Raw genomic sequence first — 27,028 nt, forward strand, 5'->3', positions numbered from 1 at the left:
CGCCCTCGGGATCTCAGGCCGGGCTGGGAGGGCGTGCGGCTCGAAATCCTTCACGCCGAGACATCAATGGCTGATTTTTGGCACCGCCAGCCTCCCGACATGCTGTTGTGCATTGTTCACTTTTCTTTATTCTTTGTTTCTGTTCCTCCCTTTCCACCATTCATTTCTGATGGTGACACGGTCGTTGCAAGACGGCATTCGATACCCGGTTGAGTGCGTACTGTACTGTACATGAAATTCAGTTCTAAGATTAGATTTCCAAGGGGGAGTATAAGTATTCGGGTCTTTTTTTCTCCTTTCTCCCTTTTCGGCGTGTTTTTCGAATTTGTTCATTTTTTTTCTTTTTATGGTTGCATTTGACCGGGAACAAAAAAACGAGGCGAGCAAGATGGTTGGCTATTAATGGCTGGGAGTGTGCAGGCCCCGGATGCAGTCGAGCTGCAACGCGTTAGATCGTTACTTTCCATACATTAGATTCGTATTAGCACTTCTTCTTCCGTCCATATACCTTAGAGAAAATCATATTTGGATTTTGAAAAGTTAAACGATTCCTTCTTGAAACGAACCCTGGTTCACACAATGTGTCAGTTCACTATCAGTTCATATTGATGGCAGGTCCTCGCTAGTAGGAGATAGTGAGTGTACTTCGTATATACGACAATACTTGTGGGGGAAGCACATGAAAATACTGAGGATTTAGCAAGTCCAAGATCGAGGAAGGTGCGAATGAGGGGAGGGGTGAGGAGTGTACAATGCACTCCACATCTGGCGCAGTTGTGCTCTGTGAAAATTGAAGTGGTCCTCGGGGAAAGGCCCACCCGCCCCCGTCCGTCTAGCTCCGAAGGTGGGTCCAATCTCGGACTCCGCTTTCCATTGCTCTTTCCACCTCGTCGCGTCCCTGCCATCATGCATCGCGCATCGCGCCCATTCCATTCCTGCACAACCGTGATGGTGGCAATCGGATAACGGAGCACTGCTACTTTAACGACCGAATTTTCCACGACTTCTGCCAATTGAAGTTAATTTATTTCACTGGTACTTTCCAATTGACAGCGAGCTGGTGGGAGAAAGGAAGATGAAATGTCGTCGGCCATCCGCCCACTTCCAATCCCATCGCATTTCGTCGATGTCACCGGATTCGTAAATATTTCTCGGAATCTGGTTGGGTGGCACAATACCATCCATAATTCGGTCGTGACGGGAACTGTTTGTTACCCCTTGCTGTAGCCTCTGTAAAAGTGGCCAACGGCGGCAGGGATCAGCAGTCTCTGGCGGCTCGCTAGGATCGATGCAATCGATTTGATGGACTTGATGTGACGAGTTTGATCAGTGCCAATCGGTACTTCACCGAACTTTGCCGGGCGACTGGAAGTGAATATTGAATATTACTGCCTCCCTGCTGCAAGGTGTAATATGCGTTCCAGCCAGCTTTCCGCCGCACCGGAATCATGCGCCAACCACACCACGCCTTCCCCTTAAATTATCACATAGCGCCTCGCATACTCTCCCCTCTAAGCACCCGAAGTCCTGACTCAATTTCAAGGTGTAGCGCCATGTTCCCGATGTAGGGCAGGAGCAAAGAGCATCGTACCGCGCAGTGTACAATCCGATGAACTCCGAGGGAGGGGGTGGCCTTGGAATTGGAACGGCTGGCCCATCAGCCGCCATTCGTATACAATCTCCGGCTGTCTCTGCTCGCCTCGTTTTTCTCAAAAGAACTTTTGCTTCAACGTCGAAACGCGGGAAAATGTCTCATCACTTTATCTCACCATAAGCTGACGTTTGGAAAGGGGTCAGCAAATCCCATGATACTGGAAGCCTCGATTAGCTTTTAGAAAACGCTTCTAGTCATGTTCTGAGGCAGGTCCGATGCGCATCATTCATGACGTTCTTATCACAAGGCACATGGAAAACGTCATCGACGGTGTGCATCGTTGATATGGACGCTCCCGCCCCCATCCTCCGCTGCACTGCACTACCCACTGCCCACACCCTCCGTGTGCACAACGAAGGGCTGATAGGCGTACCGCTACCACCGTAAACTCATTTCCATTATGCCATGGTATATATATCCATTATATCGATACATATATCTATTAGAAACCCTTTCTCGACCTCTGTTTACCCCCTCGTCACGATGTCACCCCAACCCTCTTCGCAGGGTGTCTATGCCTCCTCCTCCCCACCGAACCTATCAACAAGTTAGCGAAACGACACAATATATTCAGAAAGGGTAAAAAGGAAAAGAACGCACCTCTACCGTCGCATCGTAGAGTAGAGCCCACGCACCGGCAAAGCCGGAAGGAAACTCGCGCCCTCCCCAAGAAACAGCCACGCGCCCCGTCTCTCCTCCCCATGCCCCGTCCTCTCCGCGATCCACATCCTCTTCTGGCGCCACTTCTTCTCCCTCTCACGCCGGCCATCGTTCGACGTGGTGAGGCCCCTCTCCAGCGCCAGGCGTTGCTTGCGCGTAATGCGCCCTGCTCCTACACGCCTCTCGAGTCGGAGCGTGTCACCGTCTCGTCTGGCTACTGACTTGTAGAGGTCCCACACCTTTTCGGGGGACCAGGGCTTTGAGGTTCGGGCCCTTCCGCCTTTGTGGGCCTCGTTGAAGGAGGTTGTTAGGTGTGAGAGGTCGTGGGGGTTGTGGAGGCCTTTGCAGATGAGGCCAATCATGACTCGCCGCTCGAAGTTGGTCCACGCCTCCTTAGCTTTCTTGGTGCTGGGCTTGGTAGCGTGAGGCATCTTGGCTTCTTGGTGAATCGATGGCTGAGTAATGTAGGTGTTTCCTCGTTGCTCCTCGTGGGTGTATAGTGATTCTCTGGCCGACAGAGAGGAAGGTAAGACTCTGCGACTTTGGCGAAGATGTCAAGAAGTAGAAGGATGTGATGATTGTGATTGTGATTTGATTAATGAATAGACCCTGCTGGAACACGGGTGGCCATTAGAATGGAGAGTGATGATGGGAATAGATGACGAAGATGATCGAGTCAGTCTGGGAGTGAAACGAGTTGGCCAGCCATTATTCGGGAAGCACTTATGTGTTTTCCTCGAGACTATTGACGGAATCTAACCTATTCATGGTAAATAGATGGCCTCCTTGAATAGAGGAGTAGCCCTATTGTCCATTCGCCCCTTCCCAGTTTGTCCAAAGAGATCTGTTCTAATAAACATTATTTTCGATGAGGTTCATAATAGTTGCTCGATCACGAGGTTTGCTGGAGGAAGGACCAACCGACGAACCTGCTTGTGCAAACACTTCTACTTCAGAATAGCAAGTGTGCGCTGGGGGAGGATGTATCACCAGTCCAGCGTATACAATAATCGTTATCATTATCGAAGAGAGATACACCTAGATCGACCTACGCTAAACCCTGTGCTCTAGGCCGCTTTCTCATCCTCCCTACTCTGGCTAGCAGATGCTTCCTCTTCGTTCTTACGCTGGTTGATATCATGAATACTACCGCGGAGTTCAGTGAGAAGCCCCCGTACTCTGCCCAGCATAGCAAAGGCAACTCTCATGGCGCGAATACTCCGTAAAAGGAGAACTGTTTTCAAGTTAGCTTTGGATTCTTCTTACCCACAAACGCGTTATCTTCCGCAATCAAAGGAGGGAAACCTACAAGACGGGACTATTACCCAAGGGAGGTTGAAACCCACATAGTAGAGCCAAAAGTACTGGAACTCCGGTCTACTATGGGAATTCCCCCGATAATACTGTTCGGCGGCACTGGTAGCATAGTAGAGAATGACGCCGTAGAGATGACCCATGCAGACCATCATCTGAACGGGGTATCGGATGGTGCTTTCTCTTATTATGCACCATGCCGAGAAGAAGCATAGAGGGCCCCATACAAGCTTTGGGGAGATGTCAGCCAGTTTTGTCTCACGCAGCTGAGAGGCCCCTACTCACAACAGTTATGGTCTCTACAGAGAGCATGAAGGGGTCTGATGTGAGATATCTCGAGTCGGACAAACTGTATTCCTTCCAGAGCTGAGCAAAGAGCGTTTGCTGGCTTGCCAGGTTGGCATGGTTGAGAACAAAGTATCCTGGAATATGGCCAACCGTTAGGAATAGGCAAACACTGCGGAAGTGAGGGCTTGGCTTGGTTTCAGCAAACTCCTGGCAAGGAGTTTACAACAGGGAGGGGGAAAAAAACGAACCTTCGAAGAAGCAGTGAAGGAACCCACCTATCTTGAGGTTAGTACCATGTAAATTGCAATGAGGTGTGTGATGTTGGCCTTACATATGGAATACCAGCTGACGATGAGCCTCTCATTGATAGACAACTTCGGGTTCCGTCTCGAGGCTACGCCAGCCGAGCCCACCGCCACGATAGAGAGTAAGAGTGCTAAGGATCCAATGAGTGAATATAATGGCTTGTCATTCTCTCGGTAATGAGGTATGACAGCCGTCTGAGGCGAGTAAGGATGGTTGGGCACCATCTGGTCCTCCATGGCAGAGGGGTACAAAAATGCGTGGAGTAGAATAGGTGGGAGGAGATGAGAATTTGATGAGGACGGAGAGTTTCTCAACTTGTGCTTTGAAAAAGACGAGAACAAAGAGAGATTAGGTATTAAGAGATGCTTTAATAATTTAGGTAGATTGTTTGGCATGAGACAATGGAACAAGGCAAAGCCTCATCTCAACTCAGACACACCACGCGAGGCACCGACGCATTGGGTTGATGCCGCTCTTACATGTAACCAATGAATACCGATTCTACACGAGGTTGGAAATTTAGTGGAGGTGCCGAGCTTCAATTGATTTGATGCCAGGGCCCGACCTGGACCGGTTCTGGTTTGGCCTCCCGAAAATCGTGTTAGTCACGTGTGTAGCCTGTAGGTCCAGGCCGGGTCCATGTCTCATCTCAATTCCGACGACATTTCAAGGAGCACCAAGCAATGAGCAATACGAGTTAGCACCGACGATGTCAGGTAACAATATCCGAAAGGAACAACAGTAAGAAACTGGATCTATTATCTGACTACGCAGGAACTATTCCCGCATGGACTGTACTCTCCGCCGACCGGATTGGCAGTCTTGGGCACACTAATACCAATAGCCTACCAACAAATCTCCAATGATCCCCCCCCCCCAAATGAAATCTCAATCCCGCAAACACACGTCGCAAAATGGAGTCCAGCTCCTTCGTGCGGCTAGATTATACTCGAAAAGCGGAAGACTGAGGGACTAGATTGAAGTCCGACTTTGGCCCAAATCTCTGTTTATTCGAAGCAGGTTAGCTTCTTGCGAAAAAGACAAGTGAGGTATGATTTATAAGCACGCACTGTCATAATTTTTCTGGGCTTCTTCGACGGCGTCTTGGGCACTGTTGACGCAATTTTCTACTGCTTGGATATGGCCCTGGATTCCATCTAGCTTGTAGGCCTTACGGTACATCTCCATGAAATCTGCCCTGGCCTCTCCCGCTCTAGAGAAGAAGAACAACCACTATTAGTTTTCCACTCGCGAAACATGTGCGGGGGAAAAAAAAAGCATACTTCAGAGCCGCTCTACCCCATTCAAGAGCGAGCTGAGCGCGCTCAACATGGTCCTCTGCAGTCGCATTTTTCTTAGAGTTCGAGCCCTTCGTGGTTAGAAAGTAGTTTTCGAACGCTTGATGAGCCCTCGTATGCTTATCTACAAGACCTTTGTAGCGCTTGAACGCTCTCTGCATCGCGTCTGTCCACGGTAAACGTCTCTTGTACCCATCGGAATTTAGCTGCTCGAACCATTTCTCGAGATCCTGCACCGTCCTACTAAGTTTTTCCAGATCACCGTTGAGCTGGCTGGCCAGCTCTTTGATGGACGGTGAGCTCTCGATAGAGTGCACGGTTTCAACTGCCGACTCGACAGAGATACAGCTAGCCGCGCTGGCAGGAGAGCTCGGGGGAGAGCGTCCCTTTTGATCCGTTGCGAAGTTAGGACCGGGACGTGAATTGCCCGGGCTATAAGCCGGCATAAACGGTAGCTGCTCGTGTTCGGGTCCCTCCGATGGGTAACGCTGCGAAGGGTACCGGGAAATACATCAGCTGGCATCTCCTTAGACTGGACTAGACATGATATATGGTATGTCTTACCGCTGACACTCGGATAGGGGAAGGTAACTTCCCGTCTAGGCACCTAGGGATCCGCTTTCCTGCCCGAGAGCAGTGGTTGCACATAATGAAAGAAGATAGTGTAGGACTATGGGGCGGGTGGAAGCGAGAGCAACGTCGAAGTTGCAGAATAAAATGCCAAAGAAACAGAGATTGGATTGGCGATGAAGGATGATGGCTAGCGAGAGCCTTGTGGCTTTGTCTATTGGTGAGAGACTGTGGAGAAAAGTTGAGATCAAGAGACGCGGAGCAAGAGCAGGAGCAGGAGCAGGAGCACTAGCAGGCGCTGCATTTATATACAATATGCGCTCTCGCAAAGGTGTCATGGGGCTTCACAAGGCAATACGATAACCTGGCAGGCAAAGTCCTGACAGGTAGCTCCTCTCGGCACAATGACGACAGCCTGCAAACAGCTAGCATGTTTGCTTAACAAAAGGCGCCACGGCCAAAACAAGATGTCCAAGATATTGAGATGAAGCCCTGGCAAACTGGCCAGGTCTACGGTCGCTGGCCTCCAGAGAGGTCCAGCAGGCAACAGAGAATCTACATCGCACAAAGGCACTCATCCCTCGGGCTTAATTTAGAACCAGAGTGGCCATCATTGAAATCTGGGAAGCGAGTTGTGTAGATATCTAAGGTAGCCCGAAGGGAAGAAAGGCGGTGCCTTAACTGACCCGCTTTATATGTTCAACGCTCTAAGTAGGGTGATATGAAGTTAAACAGCTAGGACCCTGCGGAAGGCGGTGCATCGACTGGCCTCAGCTGCTTCCTCCAATGCTCTGAGCTGAGTCTCGGGGAGCAGGGCTGTCCCAAGATCGACACCGCGCTGATCATTGGTTTGGTCAAGATTGGAGATTGGGCCAAACAATGCCCCATGACCAGTTTGATCAGTCCTGTATCGAGAGGACTCATAGTTAAAATTTGGGTTGAGATGATGTTGAATGCTCTTTGCCATCTGGTGCCTCTGTGCATCGGTAGGCGCGTCGCGACTCAACTATCTGAGCTCTCCAATGTTGTCTCAGCCCGGTCACCAATATCAATTGATCAATTGATCTCTTCTCTGAGCCAATTATTACAATTGTAGACGCCCAGTTGTTACACAAGGCATCTTGGTGCTGACTCTTGGACCCTGTGCTTTATCGAATCGTTTGCTGGCTCATCGAATCACGGGCTCACAGCCACCTCCTCCGCCTTGGCCTTGACCGACGCTGAGTCACAAGACTCACAGCACAGCACAGCATCCATCAGTAACAGCCCAGACAACATCTCTCAACTGTTGCTCCAATATCATCCATTAATGGTGACTCATTAATGTTGACTATAAGATTGCTACTCATACCAGCAGTTTGGGAAGGTGGGACTAAGTGAGGATACAAAGTGAGCACAAATAAAAATAACAGTGGCCGGAATAAACATTAGCCTCTCGATAATCTCTGCATCTCCATCTCCCTCCCATCACATCTCCCTTCCAAATACTACCTCCCCCATAAAGGATCTCCAACTCATCACATACAAACTGCAAGATGAAAGAACTTATCGTCACAAAGTCCAAGAAGGCTATCAGATCCTTCAAGGCTAAAGACCAAAGACCAGACCCCATCTCTACCACCATTGAGTCTGATCCTGGAGCGGCACTAGCAGAACAGGTATTGACACTAAGCCTAGAAGCAGAGGAGCAGAAATGCGATAGTAGGCTTGAAAGCCTTCCGCCTGAAGTCCGGCGCCATCTTTTGTCCATTCTGGATTTCCCACAGCTACAGGCACTTGTTCACGCCTCACCAACCTTTCATCATCAATATCTTTTCGACCGCAACTATGTCCTCTCGGGATGCCTCAGGAAGACATTGGGCAGCGCAATTGATGACGCGTATGCTGTCTACATGTTTGCGCCTCAGCACAACCCTGAGAAGGAAGTCATTGCTGAGTTAGTGACGTGGTATTCTGAGCAAACGCCTGTGGACAAGCTCCCTCGAGATGCGGTTCTAAGCATGGTTACCCTGTACTCGTATTCTGTGAAGCCTATTTCCGAACACTTCGCTTGCTGGATGCTGGACGACCTCACCGCGCAGACAGGGAAGAACCCTCAGAACTACCCGGAGAAGGTTGTTCTTACCAGCACGGAGACGATGCGATTGGCACGAGCCATATATCGCTTCCAGCTGTTTTGTGAACTGACTAGGCGAGGTGCCGTGAGGACGCCGAGGGACAATCTCGAAGCACGAATAACGGCTTTCTTCGATATGATAGAGCCATGGGGGATTGAAGAGCTCTTCTCATTCTACAAGTTTGTATCCAGCATATACGACAAGATTCTTGACGACATCCGTTGGGATTTACATCCGGACAATCCCAAGTTCGACGATCAAGACCGACCTCCTACTCCAACTGGCGCATTCGAATTTGATAGCGAGTGTAAGTCCAATATCCAAAGCTCGCCTCACTCACATACGTTCCTGACGCTTGGAACAGGGGACCGGGGAAATTATCTGGAAGGCCTGACGCTGCGCGGTCTTCCCCTGTTACACGAGGTCATGTTCAATATAAAGGACCACGAAGATCTCGTCACCATCATACAGGAGCATATGTGGGCCGAGTACATTCCGGTTAATAGGGATGAGGGCCTCTTCGGCGGAACGCATCAGGAAATACGCTACAGGAATAAACCGTCTAAGCGAGATCAGATGCAGGAGGACCGAGTCGCGCTCCCTTTCCGCGGCGACGGCGAGCCGCATGCACCACCGTTGGCTTGGACGATAATTTGGGGTGGCACCTACAGTACCTTGGTCGGGTGTTACATCCCGGAGGAAATACAGCGTTGGGGATACGTCTTTTGGGATGCGGCGACCATGGAGCGTACTGGGGCTGCGGAACTGCTAAAGAAGCAGTGGAGGAAGAATTGGGACGAGGATGAGGATCCAAGAGACGAATTCTATTTCCTATTGGGGTCTGTTTACGCCGAAGACTTGGGCGGCTTCTAGCCCTTTCCAGCAAACGGAGTATTCGTTGGAGCATACTGTTTTGCAATCAAAATACACAGGGGAATCCTAATGATGATGATTTTTCTTCTCGGACATTCACCTCAATGCTTATCGTACATGTTTGCGCGTAGAGCCACGTTCCTGGCAGCTCCAAAGCCAGTCATCTCGTCATTTCATCATCAAGATCCCATCTAGAAAACCCATACCTCCCCCCCTTTCCTCCAGAAACACCGTTAAATCCTGCCCGAAGTCCATATATTCAACCCAACCTTGACCCCCTTCCTAACCGGCAACCCCGCATGCCACGTCTCCGCATACCCATCCCCCGACCCATCCGCCCTAAAATTCGCCCAAAACACCGCATTCCCTTCCACGGCCCTAAACGTAACCCCCATCCCATCCTCCCCCGTAACCACCCTCCCATCTACGCACTCCAAAAACCGACACCAAAACCTCTCCTCCTCCGTCGCGGCCTCCGTCCTCTGATCCGTCTCCAAATCCCTAAACACCGGAGCCGGCAACAAAGGAAACTCCGTGCCCCCACCTTCCATCCGCTCGGACACGGACACCCACGCCATGATGCTGCTCACACGGCCCCACCCGCCCGCGTTCGAGCTCCAGTCGAAATGGTGGCTGTAGTGGCCTCCGGGGAAGTACCGCTGCGTGCGGAGACGCTCGATCCAGAGCTCTTCGCGCCAGCCTTGGAGGGAGAGGGCGCGGCGCTCGATGCACCGGATGGTTGGGGTTCGCGGGACCAGGGCGACTTCGGAGTTGCGGATGGCGGTGTCGCGGTGGGTTGAATCGCCGTTGTTGGTGATTGTGGAGGGTTGGAAGAGGTCCTCGCTGTAAGTGAACGGTGAGAACCAGTCTTTTTTTTTTTAATTTAATTCTAGCCATTTCCCTCCTTCTTTCTAGAAAAGAAAAAAGAGAAAATTGAGAAAAGAAGATGAAATGAAAAAGGAATGAAATATGCTTTACCTGACATCCAATAAGTGAGACCTCTCCTCCTCTGTCAAGAAATTCTCAATATACATCACCAACGGCTCCCTTGAGTAAATATGCACCGCGTAAGCATCCCTCGGACACGCAATCGACGAGTCATTGGGTCCAGGAATGGCCAAAAGCGACTCGTTAAGCGTGGGCCGAGCGCTCCGGATGGCTCTCTTGGTGTGGGGAGAGAAGAGCTGGAGGATCGGGTTGGAGAAGAAGATGAGACATGCCACGAGGGCGACTATGTACGATAACATGGCGCAATTGGATCCCCCCAAGGGAACGGGGGTAGTACCCGAGAACAGATTCGTCGAACAAACAATAAAATGACTGAAGGGTTTTTGTTGTGATGGGACGAAAGGGCCTTATCGACGGATGGATCGGTCTTGCATGCTCATAAGCTTTCGGACATTGGTCCGCCCGGTATTCCCACATTTGGATCCACACGTGACCAGGATGAGTGCTTCTTCGAATCCTTCAACATCACCACTGTGAATAAGTGCTTTTGTCAATGCTCTGCGTCATGCTCTGCGTCAAAGTGTCCCCTCAGATTCATCGCCAAGACTCCAGGAATAAGAAAATTAAGCAAGTCATGAAAGGAGTCCGGCGGGAGCCGCTGGAAATATAAATTACTATATATACAGCATTAGAATGTAATGTAATACACGGGTATACTACACTGCATGTGGGCTTCCTTTTCGAGAGCCGTCTCGTGCTTCATGTTCCAAGTCAAGTCGTTCATTCAATGCCCTAGTTCGCCCATACATTTCACCGCCACGGCCCGCTCCTGTCGCTCTTTCAAAAAGAAAGGATGGAAAAAAAAGAGAGAGAAAATAAGAGAAGAGGTCAAGAGCTAGAGTTTGAGACGGGCCGTGTTTGTGTGCGGGTCATGTGCAAGCGAACAGGTATGTGTATCCCAGTTTCGGCGCCTCTGGTCTGTTTCCTAAGTGAAGGGTATCCATGTGTATTCCTCAAGACGAAAATTTCGAGTCGCCGTCTATGTTGCTATAAAGTCGTTAAGAAAGAGAATCTCCTTGGTAGATGAAGTCGAGATAGGAGGTTTATAAAAAAAGGCCAATAGCCGTGGCTTAAGGAGGGAAAGAATGTAAATGCCACGGTCCTCTTTCAGTGCAAGACTCATCCATGGCTAGTGGAATTGAGTTCGGTCCTTCTCCTTCAGCCCACCGATTCTATCCATGTCGATCGAGTAGAACTGAGAGTTGTTCTCCTTCTCATAGACAGGGAGCTGCTCCTCCCTGACGGGCTCCAGGCCAACACTGGTCTCGCCCATACGGACAACAACGACACGGCCGCTCTTGGTCCTGCCGGATTCGTCCTGCTCATCGGGGAAGGTGATGCGAATCTGGGGGACGTTGTCGGGCGAGTGGGGAGGAGAGAGAGGGTTCGAGAGCATGGGCTGGCCGTCCTTGCTGATAACGAAGACGCTCGACCGACCGTGCTTGTCGGTTGTCTGGATCGTGAGACCCGAGGGGTGGAGATCGGAATACGCGGGAGGTTTACCGAGCTCCATCATCTTCTTCTGCTGCTTGACGCGGCGGAAGTACAGCAGAGTGGTGGCAAGGATAAGGCCGACAATGAAGAGAGAGAGAACACCAGCCATCATCCGGATGGCGTCGCTATTGCTCGAGTCATTGTTGTCGTGGTCGGCATCTTCGATGTTGACGACGTTGCTTCGAGCAAAAAGGTACTTGAGGGCGGGCATGTTTGCGGTTTAGAATGGAATTGTTCAAAAAGATTCAACTCCGTGGGTTGTGTTTTCAGAATTTCGTCGCTGTCGTTACTGTCGTCGGGTCCCTTTGTTGATTCGATACTCAAAGAGACTGGCGTTCGTGCAGATTAAGGAGTGGATGTCGAGATTAGACAATAGCTGCACAGCGGCTTGCTATGTATGTTGGCGTAGGAAGGCTGGGGCAAGACATGTGTTAGTATATCTCGTCAGGTTGGATCTGTAGTGTTGTCTCGTGTGTATTTTTGCCGTCCTCTTCTTGCCTGGGCAACGAGCGGAGTTCTCCAAGACCGTCCCGGTGACGCGGTTCCCTCTCTTATCGTCCTCAACTCGTTTCCATCGTTCGCATGCGTCGAGCGGGGCGAGATCGGGAAGGCCTGGAGCGAAAGGACCATGTCGGGGAGGCAAACGGGAAGAGTTTGTGGTGGTGCAACAATCAGGCACACTTACAGTGGAAGAATCGTATTTGGAGCGGTATTAGGTATTAAAGATCGGACGGAAATCAACTGAAAGAGTGAAGTTGATATTCCAGGTTATGTGAAAAAAGAGTGAATAAGGTTCGTTAGGATATCTGGCGAGGAAGGAACGATAAAACTAGACCATGGACTTGACTTGGTGATCCGTCGGGCAATCGTAGGCAGGGACGATGGTTGAGGGAAACGAGGAAAGAGCGGAGTTGGGTGGGAACACGATGGGCTCGGGAAGGAGAGGAGGCTCCCCTGTAATATTGAGCATTGGGGACTTGGGAGCACAGCACAATATCCACGAGCATTCAGCACATTTTCCCTGGGAAATTACTCCGTAGGTTCATTATCCCTAGTTGGGGCGGGCACCAGGGGGGAACCAGCCACCGGCGCCATTCGTGGGCACACTGCAACGCTTTGGGAAGGGGGAACTTCGAAAGGAACTTGGGAAGGAACTTCACGATTGGGCGACAACTGCGCAGAGCCGTTGTACCGTTGTAGCGTTGCCACTACTGCACGGTACCTGAGTTGAGGTACCAATTATAGAGGCTGAGCCTCTCTGTTTCTGGCGACTGAGGGATAAAAGCAGGACATCCTCTGCAACCTGGGAAGCAGAGGGCGGCAGCAATTTCGCTTGGAGGATTGTGATTGGGCTTCCCGACCCGGAAAGGCGGGGCCAATTTTGGCGATTATTTGACTTGATTGGCCCGAGGGTGCCATTGTCGAAGAGCCCAAAGGACTTAGCCAGGAGTACCCCTGCCAAGCCTGGGCTTAGCACCCTCTGCGATCCTCAATGGGTCAAAGCCCGGCGTCAGTCCCTGGTTCGTGAGGTGACAGCGCCGATTGCAACGCAGGGGCCGCCTAGCACACGACGCTACAAGCCTACAAGTACCTTAAATCGGCCCTGGCCAACGCACCACCAGAGAGCATTGAGAGTGACTTCGAATTGTTCCTGGCGCTCTTCGAAATGAGACCATCGATCATCGACAAGGACAAATTTTCCTTGTCGAAGCGCTAAGACGCTCCAGATGAATGGAGAGTTTAATTGGAATCTTCTTGATCACCTCACGCATGTTATTGCCTCTTCGATGACAAGAACCCCCACCGTTTTCCGGGCGCTTATCAACGCAGCGATGGGCCATGATACCAAGGTCCAAGGAGTTCGTACACGACGCTGTCCGAATTAAGCTCTTCTCGGTTGATCACCAGATCTTCCTCGTACCGACACAGCCCCACTATGCTTTCCGGGTTATGTTGGCAAATCCCTCGACTGTCGTGTTATTTTATGCCACGTCCATCTAACATCATTCTCTCCTTCAAACTTTCCACGACGTGATGCAGAGTCTACTTGTAGATTACATACGAAAGATGGGTACTTCGTAGGTCTGGGGAGTCTAGGGATCGAGTAATATCCCCAGTGGATTGCGAATCTTCACTCTCAAAGCTTTAACCCAACCCTGCACTTGGATGTATGTAATTGTGTGAGTGGGGTTTCTTTTGCCTGATCTCCTTGGCAAGTTTGCCATTTGATTTCTCCCAGCTTGTTCTAGGACTTGACACGCATCCCTCCCGCGTGTCCTCCTTATCCTTTCAATCAAGCTGCGAACACTTCTCTCAACGAGGCTTATCTGGCGATCTGTGTGCCTTTTTACCCGACTGGTGATGCTCACCTCTCCTATCTCTCCGACGCTATCCACGGATAAAGTGCTCTGCGTTAGCGACGACCTCGTAACTGCATCATCTGTATCAGGGTCCCTTTCTTGGCCTGCGCGAGATAGTATCCGATCCCGTATCTCTGCTGCAAGCAATATAATCATATGTTCCCGTCTCGGCCATATCAGTGAGCGTTTGGGACGGCCCTGCAGGAACCTGCACATACAACAAGTGAAGATCTCAAGATGAGGGTGTTCGACGCCATTCTCTTCGAGTGTGGCCAGTGTCTTGCCGATCGCATGTGGTCATCACTAGGACACCTTCCTGCTCGGCTTTTTTTGTTCTCCTGCTCTCGGCCAACTTGATGCCGTCTACCAAGGTACGGAGGAAGATAGTCTGCAGTTAATGTTAGATTACCCATTCAAACTTCTGAGCTGCAGAACATTCATTGTCGTGACGCCGCCCTGCGCCTCGTTATCCCAAACTTTGTTCGCGTTTCAGCCTGCCGAAGTGCCCTGCATAGAACTGAGGTTGAAGAGGGCATATTGTTCCACACATTGAACTTCCTTGCTTCTTTTGTTCTTAAGGTGCATGCTTATCTATCTCGGACAACGCTCGTTAGCCATGTGCACAAGGACAATAAACCACTCTCATGAGTCCATATTGAATATCCACTTCGTTGACGCTAAATAATGCTCAATGAGGAGTGCTCTATCGAGGTATGCATCTTTGAAATCGGCAAGCGCCTGCTTTCCGGATTCGGCAGCCCTCCGTCAAAGCCGCTGGTATTCAGCTCGCTCACTTGGTGTGAAGGGTGCTGGTTGGAGGCTTAATACCCCGCTTTGAAGTTCTGGGGCATCCGCGCTGTGGAATCGGCAGCTCTCCAAAATTCAATGGCGATGATCAGGTTTGGCGAGGATGGAGGCGGCCCCGGGCCAAACCATGTACCTCGGTAGTGTCAGAGTGATTGAGGAGGTTGAAAGACATCTTGCGCATGGATGGCGCAGTTTGTTTCACCTTGTTCATGGAAGGTGAGACCAAGTGAGACCAGGCTACGCCAGAATACCATCATGCTGCAGGCTGGGACCCCTAAAAAGGGCCCTCTTTCGGGAGATGGTGGTGAGCAGTTACAGCCAGGGCTATATCCCTTTGCGGCCGCCCCCTCATCTCTTGACCCTTTAAGACCAAAGGAGCGACATAGTCTGTCATGTCTATCAGCCATGAACTTACATGGGGCGGACGGCTGAGAACCTGTCGCCTCAGCGCCAAGGCAGGACGCGTTAGATTCGGTGACCTACAGAGCCAGACTCGACAGTTAGGGCGGCCAAAAGAGGTGTGGGGGTTGTTAAGATAAAATCGCCACACGACCGCCCTACGAGGGTTCATTTCGAGTGCATGCACCTCATTTAAGGGCATCGAGAAAAAGCTCTTGTTGTCAATGTTCTCTCAGCATTTTTACTCAAGTTTTGGCCAATGAGAACCGGTGAATGGTGAAATGAGCGCAAATCAGAAATGCACTTTTCCATCGCCTACACGAGGGCAAGACGCCTATGGCCTGCGTGTTGGCTCGAAGGAAATCCTATTTGATCGACAGAAACCGCGAAGTTGCCAACGGGTGGACTCGAGCAAGACTGGTTAGGCATCGGGGATAAATGATGTCAAGTCACTGCAGGGTTTGAGACAACAAGGTGAATGAGATGCCTACTAACCAGCCAATTATCTCCTCTTGGGTGGCCTCGAAGGAGGATTCTTCAATCCACATTTTGGTCAGAGGTGCCCGCCAGGCTGCACCGGACTCAAAGCGGCATGCACCGAAGTGGGGTTGAACAGGCTGATGTTTTTTTGGTACGAAGTAGGCATTCAGATAGGAAAGGCAGACAGGACTTGAACGACTGCGATTGGGCAACCACAGACCTTCCTCCATGAAAGGTTTCTACCGAACCGGGACTTGGGTGTCGAAGCGGGAATTGGGATGTTTTGAACATTTTTGAAACAGTGAAACATTTCGACCCATTTACCCCGTACACCTGCACCGCGCTTAGACCTTGGATCACCCTGCAGTGAGCAGTGAGGGGCAAGAAGATCCCGTTTTTGTTTCGTGATCGCGGCACAAGGTGGTGAAGAATCTTGGGACGAGACGGCAGTGGTATTGCGCGAGGAGGTTCTCTGGTCTACGGAATTGAAGACACCATCCCATCAACATTCCCATGTTTTCTTACAGGAGGCGAGTTTGATCGGATGGGGGAGGATAATTTGTTGGCCCCAGGTCAGTACCGGACGGAAGATGAGACCTGAGTTCCCAGAACTTGGGAATGGCTTTTTGATGAGCAGATTGCAACATTATCTCTCTACATTTAGGCCATATCGAGATCTGCGGGATTCCAGGTAGGAGCAGGTAACCGACGCAGTGCGACATTTAGTGATATCAGACCGCCACCCCCTTGTGAAAGAGCAACACCAGGGGATAGAGCATCACTGATGTGCGAACCGTGTTGTCTTCCTCGCGGTTAAGTCATCGAAGTGAGAATTACCCCCCACGTTTATCGATTGATGTGAAGATGGAGTGAGCACTTTACTGTAGTAGTTTACCTCGTCGTCTAAGACTAAGCTAATAGAGTTATCATATGACAATATGTTTCCACCCCATCGGGATACGCCAACAACTTACTGTATCTTCATAGCTCTTAGCATTTTTCGTCATATCGTACTATTCTCCGAGGTGACTCACTTCCAACGACCAAGGCCTGGTCTTCCTCAAAAGTTTAAAGGGTTAAAATGGATGAATCATTGGCTGGCTTTTGATTCGTCCACCTCAAAATACGTCAAGGCGAAGGGCCGGGCTTTAAATATCAAGCCTCCAACCCGCCTCAGATGTTCGCCCGAGTAGGAGAAGCTCATACGGGGATGATGTAATTCATTAACTGGCGTGTCATTCCGTGGAACCTAAACTGCATCGTGGTCATGAAGACATAAGCTAGATAACACAACCCGTTCTAGATCACTTGCTTTTCGTTTTCTACTTTTCGAGCCTAATGAATGTCTTGTCCCTGGCATGGATTCTGAACACATGAATCAGACAGAGGTTAATTTGTCGACCTAGTTGGAGACATTGAATCAGGGTCGCTCGATGGACAGTACTCCCTTCTGCTGGCCCCATCGCAGGAGAAGCCACCTACGCGAGAATAACACTACGTCCATTGTTATTCCTCGTTTGCCTCTGTCACGGGTGTCTGCTGCTATCCTTCCGACGTTGTCGTACGAGAGATTCTGGACCACGTTTTCCTGCCTCATACGGGAATTCTGCGGGCCAGTTAGTCCAAGTAGAAAGAGAGCAATGGACTTTCGCTTCGGTCATTCTGAAGCGACGGCCAGTTTTAGTATGGGTGATGAGGTGTCGCCGTGTGACTGAGATGCAAACTTGTGTCAGGACCAGGATGTCAGTGTTCTCCGAGACGCATGGCTAGAGATGAATGATGCGTGAGGCCGAATGCCCGTATCACTTCTGGTCCCTGTGCCTAGAATACACGAGGGTTGAAAACATTAAAACATAATAGGCTCGTGGTTCCAGGAAGGGCGACATCATCTCATGGTGGCCTCGAGCCAAAAGGCTCTGGAGCACGGAATTCATGAAGGGTGTCAACTATGCGATGCATCAACTGATCCCGTCGAAATTTGCAAGAAAGTCGACGTCAAAACGAAGGCAAGGGCAGAGCACAATACGTGAGCATTTTACGAAGTACGAAGTAGGCAGCAACACTGGCAGCCTTAATCGACCAACTCACTCACATGTTTTGTCAGAGCACAAGCAAACTTGCTCCTTCTTCTCTCCGCCAAGTGCATGAGGAAGGACCGATGTGACGTGACCAATCAATGTCGAGGTAAGATCCTCAAAATGGCCAAAGTTCACGCACAAAGTGCTTCGCACGTAGTACCTCTTCCAATGTACCTCGCGTATGACGTTTCCAACTGAATGGTACCCTTGACATGGGTATCAAAAACATAAACCCCCCAACCCCTGTCAATTTGCAACTAAGTTGTTCTTAGCTCCAATCTTGGCGTTCGATTAAGCTTGCAGCCCCAGATATTCTGTTTTCTTCCCTATGAAGTAGATCTACGGAAGTTTGGAGATGCCGTTTGTACTTGAAATGACCACTCCAGCCTTGACATTGATGGAATTGTTCTCCTTCTTTCAAGCGGAAGTTCGACCTTTCTCAGTAACAACGAACTCACGCGTGAGAAATAATGGCTCTGTGTCGTTGTATCAAACTCCTCCTACACGAGACTGGACCAGTATGACGAAACGAATAAAGAGGCATCCCCGAGCGAGGCCGGTCATGAGTTCATGGCACGGCGCACTTGAAACGGGCCTTCGTCCATGCATCCGATATCGAGATATTAGTACCTCCACGCCCTACTTTCAGACAATGGATGCCGTACCCTGTCTGCTGCCACCGATCGCAATGCTTGAAAGGCCTGGATGGCCGGCACCCACTATTATTAACTTTAAACTACAATGGCGGGAGCCTGATATCTTGGGCCCATCACACCTTCGTAATTGATATCCGACATCTAATTGATCTGGCACAACTTGGTATGTGATCAGGAGCTATTATTGATACCCCGCCTCTGATGGCTTACCCTCTCATACTTCAGAGCGACCTGTTCCAGAAATACTGCGACCGATTGATGGATGTTAGGTCAAGATCAATGATTGGCCCCCTGCGATTCCCTTCCTGATTCGACCAGAGGCGTGGAGCCTTAGTAGGACGTCCAAGTTCAGGTAGACCCGACCTGACTGGCTGGCTCCTTTTGGTTATTGCTTTTGTGCCGATTACCCTCTTCAATTCCACACTATTAGCGGGGCGCACTACATTTGTGGGCTGAATGAAGCTGTTCTGTTGATCATCTATTGAACCGATTCCTAAACACAACATAGACAGGACCCGGCTTCGCCGCATGAAGACGATCGGCCCCTGCGCCTCCCAAGTGGCAGGAGACCTGGAATTTAACCCATTGACAGACGACGATCCTGTTTGCAAATCTGGCCTGGAATTTCTATAAAAAGTTTGGACAGTCGTCCCTTCCACTGCCATACTGCCAATGTTGGTCCAGCCATCTATTTTTGGCCAGCCGTTTCATCTCGAAGCCCGAGATGTTGCCCATACAAGTAAGTGTCGGTTTGGAAAAGAGCGCACTGAAAGCGCGGAATTACTGGAACTGGGCCGCCGACATTCACTACCAGTCCGCTAGGATCCCGTCAGCTATTCTCGGGAACACTGCCGCCTAGTTTAGGAAGCTGTTTGATAAATGCCGAGCGGTTTCTGGTAGGTAGATATGATAATAGTGGAGAGTAGAGAGACGTCCACTTATGTACCACTCGCTGGCATGCAATCGCTGCTGCACAGCCTGGAGACATCTGGGGACAACGCAGGAATTCATGGACGATCAGGAACAACGCCCACCTAAACTAAGAGAGGGGGTAATAATGAAGGAGGTCGATCTTCTCGAGGTCCCCAAGCCAGAAGGAATATGCATAAAATGGTCCGCAGTTAGCGTGTTCCTCCTCTGCATACCTGCTGGCCTTGGGATCACAGTTGCCAAGTGGCTCTGGTCATCATCACCCTAGCTGGTGTCGTCCAAACTATCTGGCCCTGTTGTTAACTATTATGCCTGTCCTTAATTTGACCCAGACTGGCAGTTGTGGAACCTCGATAGAGCTTCCCTCCCCGCTTTTCAGTATTATTTTGTATTTTGCACCACAAGATACTTCCGTTGCTTGGAACTAAAATTTGAGAGCCGTCTTGGCTTCGTTGGACTCGTTTGGCCATTTTCAGACCCTCGATCTAGTGTGGTGCAGCTTTTCCGCCCTATGACGACCTTGTTGGCATCGAGACTACCTTGAAACTAGGTGAAGAATCTGCCATTAGTGTCTTTTCCCCTTCCTCGTTTCCCTTTTTCGCACTTTTCCTTTTTTTTTTTTTTTTTTTTTTTTTTTTTTCTTTTTCTTTTTTCCTCTTCTCTCTTTCTATCTGTCCATCTCTCTTTCTCTCCTTCGAGGTTTCAATGCATGTATGGTTGGACCTGCCTAAGAATCGAGGACTAGACCCAAACACGCACAGTATTATTCAAGATTGTCCCACACTATGAAGTACTTCCTCTTGCACTCATGACAGTATCCATTACTTCAGAATACATCGTCCTTCTGTGTTGGCTCCTCCTCCTCCGTAGCATCAGTATCAGCCTTACCAGCTGCCACTCCTTTAAACGGCCCCAAGTTATTGATGTTCCCCTCCCACCATCAAATCACCCTGACTGAGGCAGAGGAGCGTACTAGACATACCTTCTGCTTTACCTTACCAAGCCGACACACATAATAACAACACACTTTGGCCCTGTTCTGCTCTTCTTCCTATCTGCTCCTGCCCCGTTGCTCCTTAGTCCTTGCTCCCTGCTCCTGCTTCTGCTTTGGCCACCTCCGCACTCTCTCCCACACTTCCCTTTTAGCTCAGCCGGTCCGGCTTTGGCCAAAATCGTCGGGGCTTGTGCTGACTCTCCTCCTGCTGTTTGATTCAATCCATCCCATCATCCATCTCAATCCCCCTTGGAATCAACACTTAGGATTTTCTTCTTCTCCTTCGTTTTCATCCTTTTTTCCGCCCTAACCATCGCCGATTTATCGACTGGCGCCTTAATTTTCGGCGCCATCTCCTCGCTCCCCAAGTATATACTAGACCATCGGCGCGAATATTATTCTTTACCTCGTGCTGTCACAAGACTTTTTTTCTTCGCCCTTTCGTCTTTGCTAGTGGGAGCGAACGAGGCCCTGTGGTTAAATAAGATACCCAAAGACCCGCCTCTCTGCATCTCTCCTCCCTTTTTCTCCTCGTCGTCTTTCTACCAACCCTCGCCCGAGCGATTATAGACTTCGAAAGTCCATCTCCTTTGCTTGAGCTCTTACAATTACACTACGACCCGACCGACCGACCGACCGACCTCCTAATCGCAACACTCGCTAACTAGCGACGCTTGCTTCGCTTTCGCCCCTCATGTCTTCTGCCTCCGCGCAGGTGGCACCTAGTCCAATGGGGTCTGCGGTGAGTTGGACCCTCCCCATCACATTCTCTCCTCCATCGTGTGGCCATGTCTTCCATGACGTCGTGGCTGTTTCCTACGCCTATCACAATCGCCATCGGCCACTCCAGTTTTGACGACTGCGGCGGCAATGCTATCACTCGCCTCTATCACCCTCATCCCATGGCGCCCAATACAGGCCTCACCGTCCAGATGATGCATGATACTGCGCCTGCACCTTCGTTCTACCCCTCTCCCACCCTCGCTTCACAGTACTTCTCTCTGCAATAGTCTCCTCGAATCTATGCTAATCTGGTGTTTTGCCTCTTTTCAATAGCCGCGACCCAGCCGTCTTCCAAACTACACGAACCCTAACCCAGTCCGAGAAGAAATATCCCCACAAAATGTCGCCCCTTTCGGCAACGGAAGCATAACCAACATCTGGTCCACCGCTTCTTTCGCATCACAGGCGCGAGAGGTTCCGTCGGCAGGCAGAGGCTCCTCCAGCGGCCCTTGGCGCCGAGTCTCTCCTAGCGACGAGTCCTATCCCGACCGGAGGATTCCCAAGGACACGATAAGCAATGGTTCTACGGCGACATTCCCGCCATCCTCTGAAGATACCTCGTGGGCCCAAAAAGTGTGGAATCCTACCGAACCCGCCCCCCCTAACATGCATGTCTCTGGAAACTCGTCCCCGAGCCGAAAGAGAGACTCGTACTTTGGCAGCCAAGACCAGACAACCTTTGGTCACACAATAAGGGGGAGCTTCTCTCGCCCTCGCCCCAAGTCATTCCTGGAAGCTGATACGGAGGGCCGCGGATTCCATTCGGCTATCAACGGTTTTGATATGGATCCCTCCCGGCGACAGGATGCTCGCCCCTCCACTTCAGAATACGGAAGGCTCCGAGCCGTCGGTGACGGCCCTTCGAGGGAGCCAAGCATGCCTCCTTCCAGGGGAACCAACGAATCTCCTGCTTTCCAGGAACGTTTCCCGTTCCAAGGACATACGCCCAGCAACTCGATGGGACTGTCGAGGGCATCCCTCGCCCAGTCGCTGTCCTATACTGTCGGCGCCTCGACCCACACCCTTGATACCTCTGCCATGTACGACTTCGCCGCCTCCCGTCAGCAGGCGGCAAGCGATACACCTTCCCTGCCGAACATACAAGGACTATCCCTGGAAGAACGCCGCAACTCTGGTGGAAGCGGTGTTCCTTTCAACTCTTTGTCGCAGTCTTTCAATCCTCAGTTGGCAGGTCAAGGATGGCCGGCTGAAGCAACCGCGCAAGCCCGATACATGAGTGAATTGGCGGGCATGGATGGCTCCGCGAACTCATCTGAAGCTCAATACGTTCCGTCGAAGCGTGGTTCCATTGCGGAACATGTTTCGCCCAAGTTTGCTGGCAGCTCGCAGCAGTACACACCGCCGCCCGAGACATGGGCTCCGCGACCTTCGTCCCGTGATTTGAGGCTCCCCCAGGAGACCGAGAGAAGGACTACGCCCAATACCGCCGCCACCACGTTTGTTCCCCAGGGAGGTTCCCAGGGACTTGCCCAAACGCTCCCCCAGACTATCCCCCCAGGATTTCCCCAAGGAGCTCCTCAGGGCCCGTCTCAGGGACTTCCCCAGGGTGCTCATGCCTTCTACCCTGGCATGTATTTCAACCCTTCATTCCCAGGAAACTTCCACCCTAGCCTCTACGATCCGTATGCCCAAGCGAACTATCGCGGGACTGTGCTGCCCAACTATCCTCTGTCTCTCCACCCGTACATTGCTAGTGGCGCCGGCATTGCTCTTCGGGCGGGTCGCGATCAAGACCCTGGTAGGGGTATGAGGAGCGCTCTCCTGGAGGATTTCAGGGCGAACTCGAAGTCATCCAAGAGATATGACCTAAAAGTACGTAGTCGGGCTTTTCCTTCTACACATATGTTGACGATGAGGTACTAACGGATTGTGCTGCAGGACATTTACGGTCACATTGTTGAATTTAGCGGCGATCAATATGGCTCTCGCTTCATCCAGACAAAGCTGGAAACCGCCAACAGCGACGAGAAGGATCAGGTCTTCCGAGAGATCGAACCAAACGCGATCCAGTTAATGAAAGACGTTTTCGGAAACTACGTAATTCAGAAATTTTTTGAGCACGGAAACCAGGTCCAGAAAAAGGTTCTCGCTGCCCAGATGAAGGGCAAGGTCGTCGATCTCTCCATGCAGATGTACGCTTGCCGAGTAGTTCAAAAGGTTAGTCGTGCTCACTCCTAGCCCAGCCCCTTCTTTGCCCCTGCACCTGCATCAGCGTAACTTTCGTGCTAACAAGAATTCGATATAAGGCCTTGGAGCATGTCCTCGTAGAACAACAGGCCGAGCTAGTGAGCGAGCTCGAGACAGACATTATCAAGGTTGTTCGGGACCAGAACGGCAACCACGTGGTCCAAAAAATCATCGAGCTTGTGCCGAAGCAATATATTGGCTTCATCATGCCGGCATTCCGAGGGCTGTGTAACCAACTTAGCTCGCACACCTACGCTTGTCGTGTTATCCAGAGAATGCTGGAACACGGCACTGAACAGGAAAAAGAAGAAATCATGGTTGAGCTCCATGGGGCCGCGTCGCTGCTTGTGGTCGACCAATACGGAAATTACGTTGCCCAGCACGTCATCCAACACGGGAAGCCCGAGGATCGTTCGCGCATGATTAGGGTCGTTCTCGAACAACTCCTCACACTCTCCAAACACAAATTTGCTTCGAATGTTGTGGAGAAGTGCATTGAATACGGTTCGGCCGAAGAGCTACGTCTTATCCGACATCATTTGGTTGATGGTGGGCCAGATGGAGCGTCGGCCTTGCAGTACATGATGAAGGACCAATACGGCAACTATGTCATTCGTAAGTGAACCGCGTCCTACCTAGACTGACTCGTGCGCTCTCTTTGAAGATAAGAAGTGCTGACAAGACATCCAGAGAAAATGCTCAGCAGGCTTGAGGGATCTGAGCGTGAGGCGTTTGTGGAAGAGATGCGCCCGTATCTCTTGGCCCTAAAGAAGGGCAGCTCATCTCGACAGCTCCAGGCTCTTGAGAAGCTTATGGACTCATCATCGCCTGGTGCAAACTCCAAGGCGTCATCAAATTCGGGCAGCAGTGCAGGCAGCCGCCCGACCTCGGCCAACCTCTCGGCGGCGCCTGGGCTCCAGGTCGATTCCACGACCCCTACACCTATGCTGACGATGGAGCCTAACAGCCCTCAGAGTAGCAACCCGCCAAGCACGAACGAAAGCGCTGCAGGCGACGGTCCGGAGGACGCGAAGAAGCCGAACGTGGCTATCGAGGGCGGGCGGGCGCCCGGAAAGGTTGTCATCCAGGACGTCTAGACCGCTTGAGATGGAAATCATTCCCATTCCCGCCCCTCCCCACGACAACACGCATATTTTTATTGCCGCCCACACTGACGACGAGACGCCTCGTCTTCCATAATACTCAGGGAGGGGCCGCAGAGCGGCCGATTTGTTATTATCATAATTATTGTTGATTTCAATGTTGCATCTTACCTGGGGGAAAAAGAACAAATTCAGCATGGTTTGGTCCCACATTCGATGGGACTGGAGTTGTCTTTACCTGGAATGAATGCGACCTTTATCCACGGCCGGAAGGGATTGTTGCATTGGGAACACATGGGGCACACAAAACAGCATTTCACACACGCACATGCCGATGCCTCTTTGTTGAAAAACGGATCGTGTTATTGATATTTGTTTGGGGCAGGCTGGCAATTCTGCTCCATGGCGCAAGAAGGCCAACGCATATGGCCCTTCGATGGGAGACGGAGTATTCCTTCCATCTATTATGAATGTCTCTGGAATTGGGGAATGACGGGCGGTGTCTTCGGAGGCAAGAACATATGCGCATTAAAAGAGCCTTACGGGCTCGTGGGTTTTATTTTCTCTTTGTCTTTTTTTTTTCTCTTCTTTTTTACTTCTTTCTTCTTCTTTATTTTTATTTTTCTTTTCGAGGCTTTCCAGTCTGTCTCTGACTCTCGCGTTTGTCGGGTACCGAGCGATGATTCGGTTACGAGGTATTCTTATTACCTATTGTATGGAGGGGGATTGAAACGTCAAAGTAATAACCACTTTTTCTACCACGGTCAAAAACGCGCACAACGGGAAATTATGGACTGGGGATTAACAGCGATTCTTGCTTTCTTATTAGCCATCGAGTGGAATACAGGGAAAAAAAAAATAAAGGACAAACGGAAAGACATGATTTTCCTTTAGTTCTATTTCTAGAATTACCCCTGCCTCCCGTGGCCTTTGAAAGTGTGTTAATGAGATAAGAAAATGTATGGCAGCGGGCACGAGTTCTATCAACACATGGCCGTCTATTCAGTAAGCTCCGAGGTCTCCCGCTATCTCTATCCAATCCAGACGCCATGATACGCTTGGTCTATCTTTTCTTTTCTGTTCTGTTTCCCCCTCAATTCAGGGTATCCCTCTAGTAGTGTATAGCAACCGAAAAAAAAAAAAAAAAAAAAAGAAAACCCTTGAAGAATCCTCCCCAGTTCCTGTTCCACCTCCAATAGACAAAGGGAAGAAAAAAAGGCTAGTTAAGCCATGAAGAGAAATGTCCCGCATCTCTCAGACACCTCCCCCCCTTTTAAACCCCATAATTGCAAAGATGCTACACACCTCTTCTCTCGCTCACGCCGTTGCAAGAATCTCATCGGTGTCTGTAACCGGACCCCTCCCCTCACCAGCAAAAAGCTTCTTCCGCTCCTCCTCCTCGCGCCTCAGGCGCTCTGCCTCCTCCTTGCGCTGCTGCTTGACGTAGGCTGCATATCGGAGCGTGGCGAGGCTGACGACCGCCATGAAGGCTATGCCGAGGGCGGAGCGGCGGATGAGGACCCAGCGGAGGCCTTCGATGTCTGATTTTGTGTCGCTGCTGAGGAGGGTGGCGATTTTGTAGTTGATTTTTTGGATCTAATATTCCCCGTGTTAGGCTGCTTAGATGAATAGTTCTCCCCTCCGCGAAGGGGGAAAATTAGGAACCTAAAAAGGGGGAGGAAGGAGGCTAGAGAGAAAAAGAGAGAGAGATACCGAGCCAGCATTGGCACTTTGTTCCTCGCGAACGGCCATCTTCCGATCGTCGAAGAGCCCGCGCACGGTATCTTTGAGGGTTAGGAGCTCGTGGTTGAGCGTCTGCCATATCACGTCGACTTCGTGCTGGAGGCGCATGCGCTGCTCGCGGTTGGCTTCGTCGGCTGCGCGGCGGTTGTTTTTCACTTCGGTGCTGAGTTCGGAGCAAGCGGCTTTGAAGAGGTAGGTTTCCTGCGCAATTGGGAGTTAGGTTAAGGGCGGGCTAAAACATCATCCTGAGGAGAGGAGGAGGGGATGAGAAGATAAATGCAAAAACACCGTACATTGTCAACGTCGCCCTTACTGACGAGCGCAGCCTGCGCCGCGGCCATCTTCTCCCTCAAAAGACCCCGAATCGCCATCATGATAATAATAGCCTGCCTCCTCTCGAACCCCGCCTCCACGAGCTTATTCACCATCGCATAGCTATCAAAATAATGCGAGAACGGCAGCGGAGGGTGCGGTTTGGCGGCGGATATCGACCCCGGCGGGCCGTTCATGTAGAGCACTGTCTCCATGGGGCCGGATTTCTTCGCATCCGTCTTGCTCTCTTGCACTTCCTCCGCTACCCTCTTGGCTTCCTCCTCCGGCGTTAGATTCTCGGGTGGCGGGGGATCGAATGAGTTCGTGGATGCGCTGCTGCTGGGTGGCTCTTGGGCGGTGATTTCTTGCTCGGGGCCGGCTGAGTCGCTGGGGTTCTCGGTGGCTTGTGAAGCGGCGGGGGTGTCTTCGGAGTGAGGCTGCACGGCCTTACCGTGCCGTCGCGGGTTCGTCGCATAGTGTCGTAGGGCGACGCTATTGGGGCATAACGCAGGTCGTGTCCGTGCAAGAGGTTCAGCCTGGCGGAGAACCCTCGCTAGGCGAGGGTAGAGGAATGTGAGTGGGCCGGCGGGCAT

At 51.0% G+C, this 27,028-nt stretch overlaps 6 protein-coding genes and 1 pseudogene across 6 annotated transcripts; 2 read left to right on the forward strand and 5 right to left on the reverse strand.

Annotated features, from left to right (window-relative positions):
* Positions 1 to 2,166: 2,166 nt before the first annotated feature.
* Positions 2,167 to 2,745, reverse strand: SAPIO_CDS7723 (uncharacterized protein; the record flags this gene model as incomplete). The annotated part of the gene is made up of 2 exons (XM_016789528.1): positions 2,167 to 2,191; positions 2,261 to 2,745. 2 exons carry the CDS (start codon positions 2,743 to 2,745, stop codon positions 2,167 to 2,169), a joined length of 510 nt encoding a protein of 169 aa, XP_016641355.1.
* A 636-nt stretch (positions 2,746 to 3,381) lies between these two features.
* On the reverse strand, positions 3,382 to 5,966 carry SAPIO_CDS7724 (uncharacterized protein; the record flags this gene model as incomplete). The annotated part of the gene is made up of 7 exons (XM_016789529.1): positions 3,382 to 3,548; positions 3,624 to 3,858; positions 3,914 to 4,050; positions 4,165 to 4,191; positions 4,248 to 4,352; positions 5,293 to 5,435; positions 5,506 to 5,966. The coding sequence occupies 7 exons, from the start codon at positions 5,964 to 5,966 to the stop codon at positions 3,382 to 3,384; spliced, it is 1,275 nt and encodes a 424-aa protein (XP_016641356.1).
* Positions 5,967 to 7,625: 1,659 nt separating this feature from the next.
* SAPIO_CDS7725 (uncharacterized protein) lies at positions 7,626 to 9,080 on the forward strand (the record flags this gene model as incomplete). Its single annotated transcript, XM_016789530.1, has 2 exons — positions 7,626 to 8,514; positions 8,572 to 9,080. 2 exons carry the CDS (start codon positions 7,626 to 7,628, stop codon positions 9,078 to 9,080), a joined length of 1,398 nt encoding a protein of 465 aa, XP_016641357.1.
* Positions 9,081 to 9,313: 233 nt separating this feature from the next.
* Positions 9,314 to 10,327, reverse strand: SAPIO_CDS7726 (2OG-Fe(II) oxygenase family Oxidoreductase; the record flags this gene model as incomplete). The annotated part of the gene is made up of 2 exons (XM_016789531.1): positions 9,314 to 9,923; positions 10,059 to 10,327. The coding sequence occupies 2 exons, from the start codon at positions 10,325 to 10,327 to the stop codon at positions 9,314 to 9,316; spliced, it is 879 nt and encodes a 292-aa protein (XP_016641358.1).
* An 890-nt stretch (positions 10,328 to 11,217) lies between these two features.
* On the reverse strand, positions 11,218 to 11,793 carry SAPIO_CDS7727 (annotated as a pseudogene; the record flags this gene model as incomplete).
* Positions 11,794 to 21,074: 9,281 nt separating this feature from the next.
* SAPIO_CDS7728 (Pumilio domain-containing protein) lies at positions 21,075 to 24,374 on the forward strand (the record flags this gene model as incomplete). Its single annotated transcript, XM_016789532.1, has 5 exons — positions 21,075 to 21,277; positions 21,354 to 22,902; positions 22,969 to 23,247; positions 23,337 to 23,892; positions 23,968 to 24,374. 5 exons carry the CDS (start codon positions 21,075 to 21,077, stop codon positions 24,372 to 24,374), a joined length of 2,994 nt encoding a protein of 997 aa, XP_016641359.1.
* Positions 24,375 to 25,697: 1,323 nt separating this feature from the next.
* SAPIO_CDS7729 (uncharacterized protein) lies at positions 25,698 to 27,028 on the reverse strand (the record flags this gene model as incomplete). Its single annotated transcript, XM_016789533.1, has 3 exons — positions 25,698 to 25,976; positions 26,094 to 26,324; positions 26,417 to 27,028. The coding sequence occupies 3 exons, from the start codon at positions 27,026 to 27,028 to the stop codon at positions 25,698 to 25,700; spliced, it is 1,122 nt and encodes a 373-aa protein (XP_016641360.1).

The sequence above is a fragment of the Scedosporium apiospermum genome (genome assembly GCF_000732125.1).
Source record: "Scedosporium apiospermum strain IHEM 14462 chromosome Unknown SEQ_SAPIO_0110, whole genome shotgun sequence".
NCBI classification, from domain to species: domain Eukaryota; kingdom Fungi; phylum Ascomycota; class Sordariomycetes; order Microascales; family Microascaceae; genus Scedosporium; species Scedosporium apiospermum.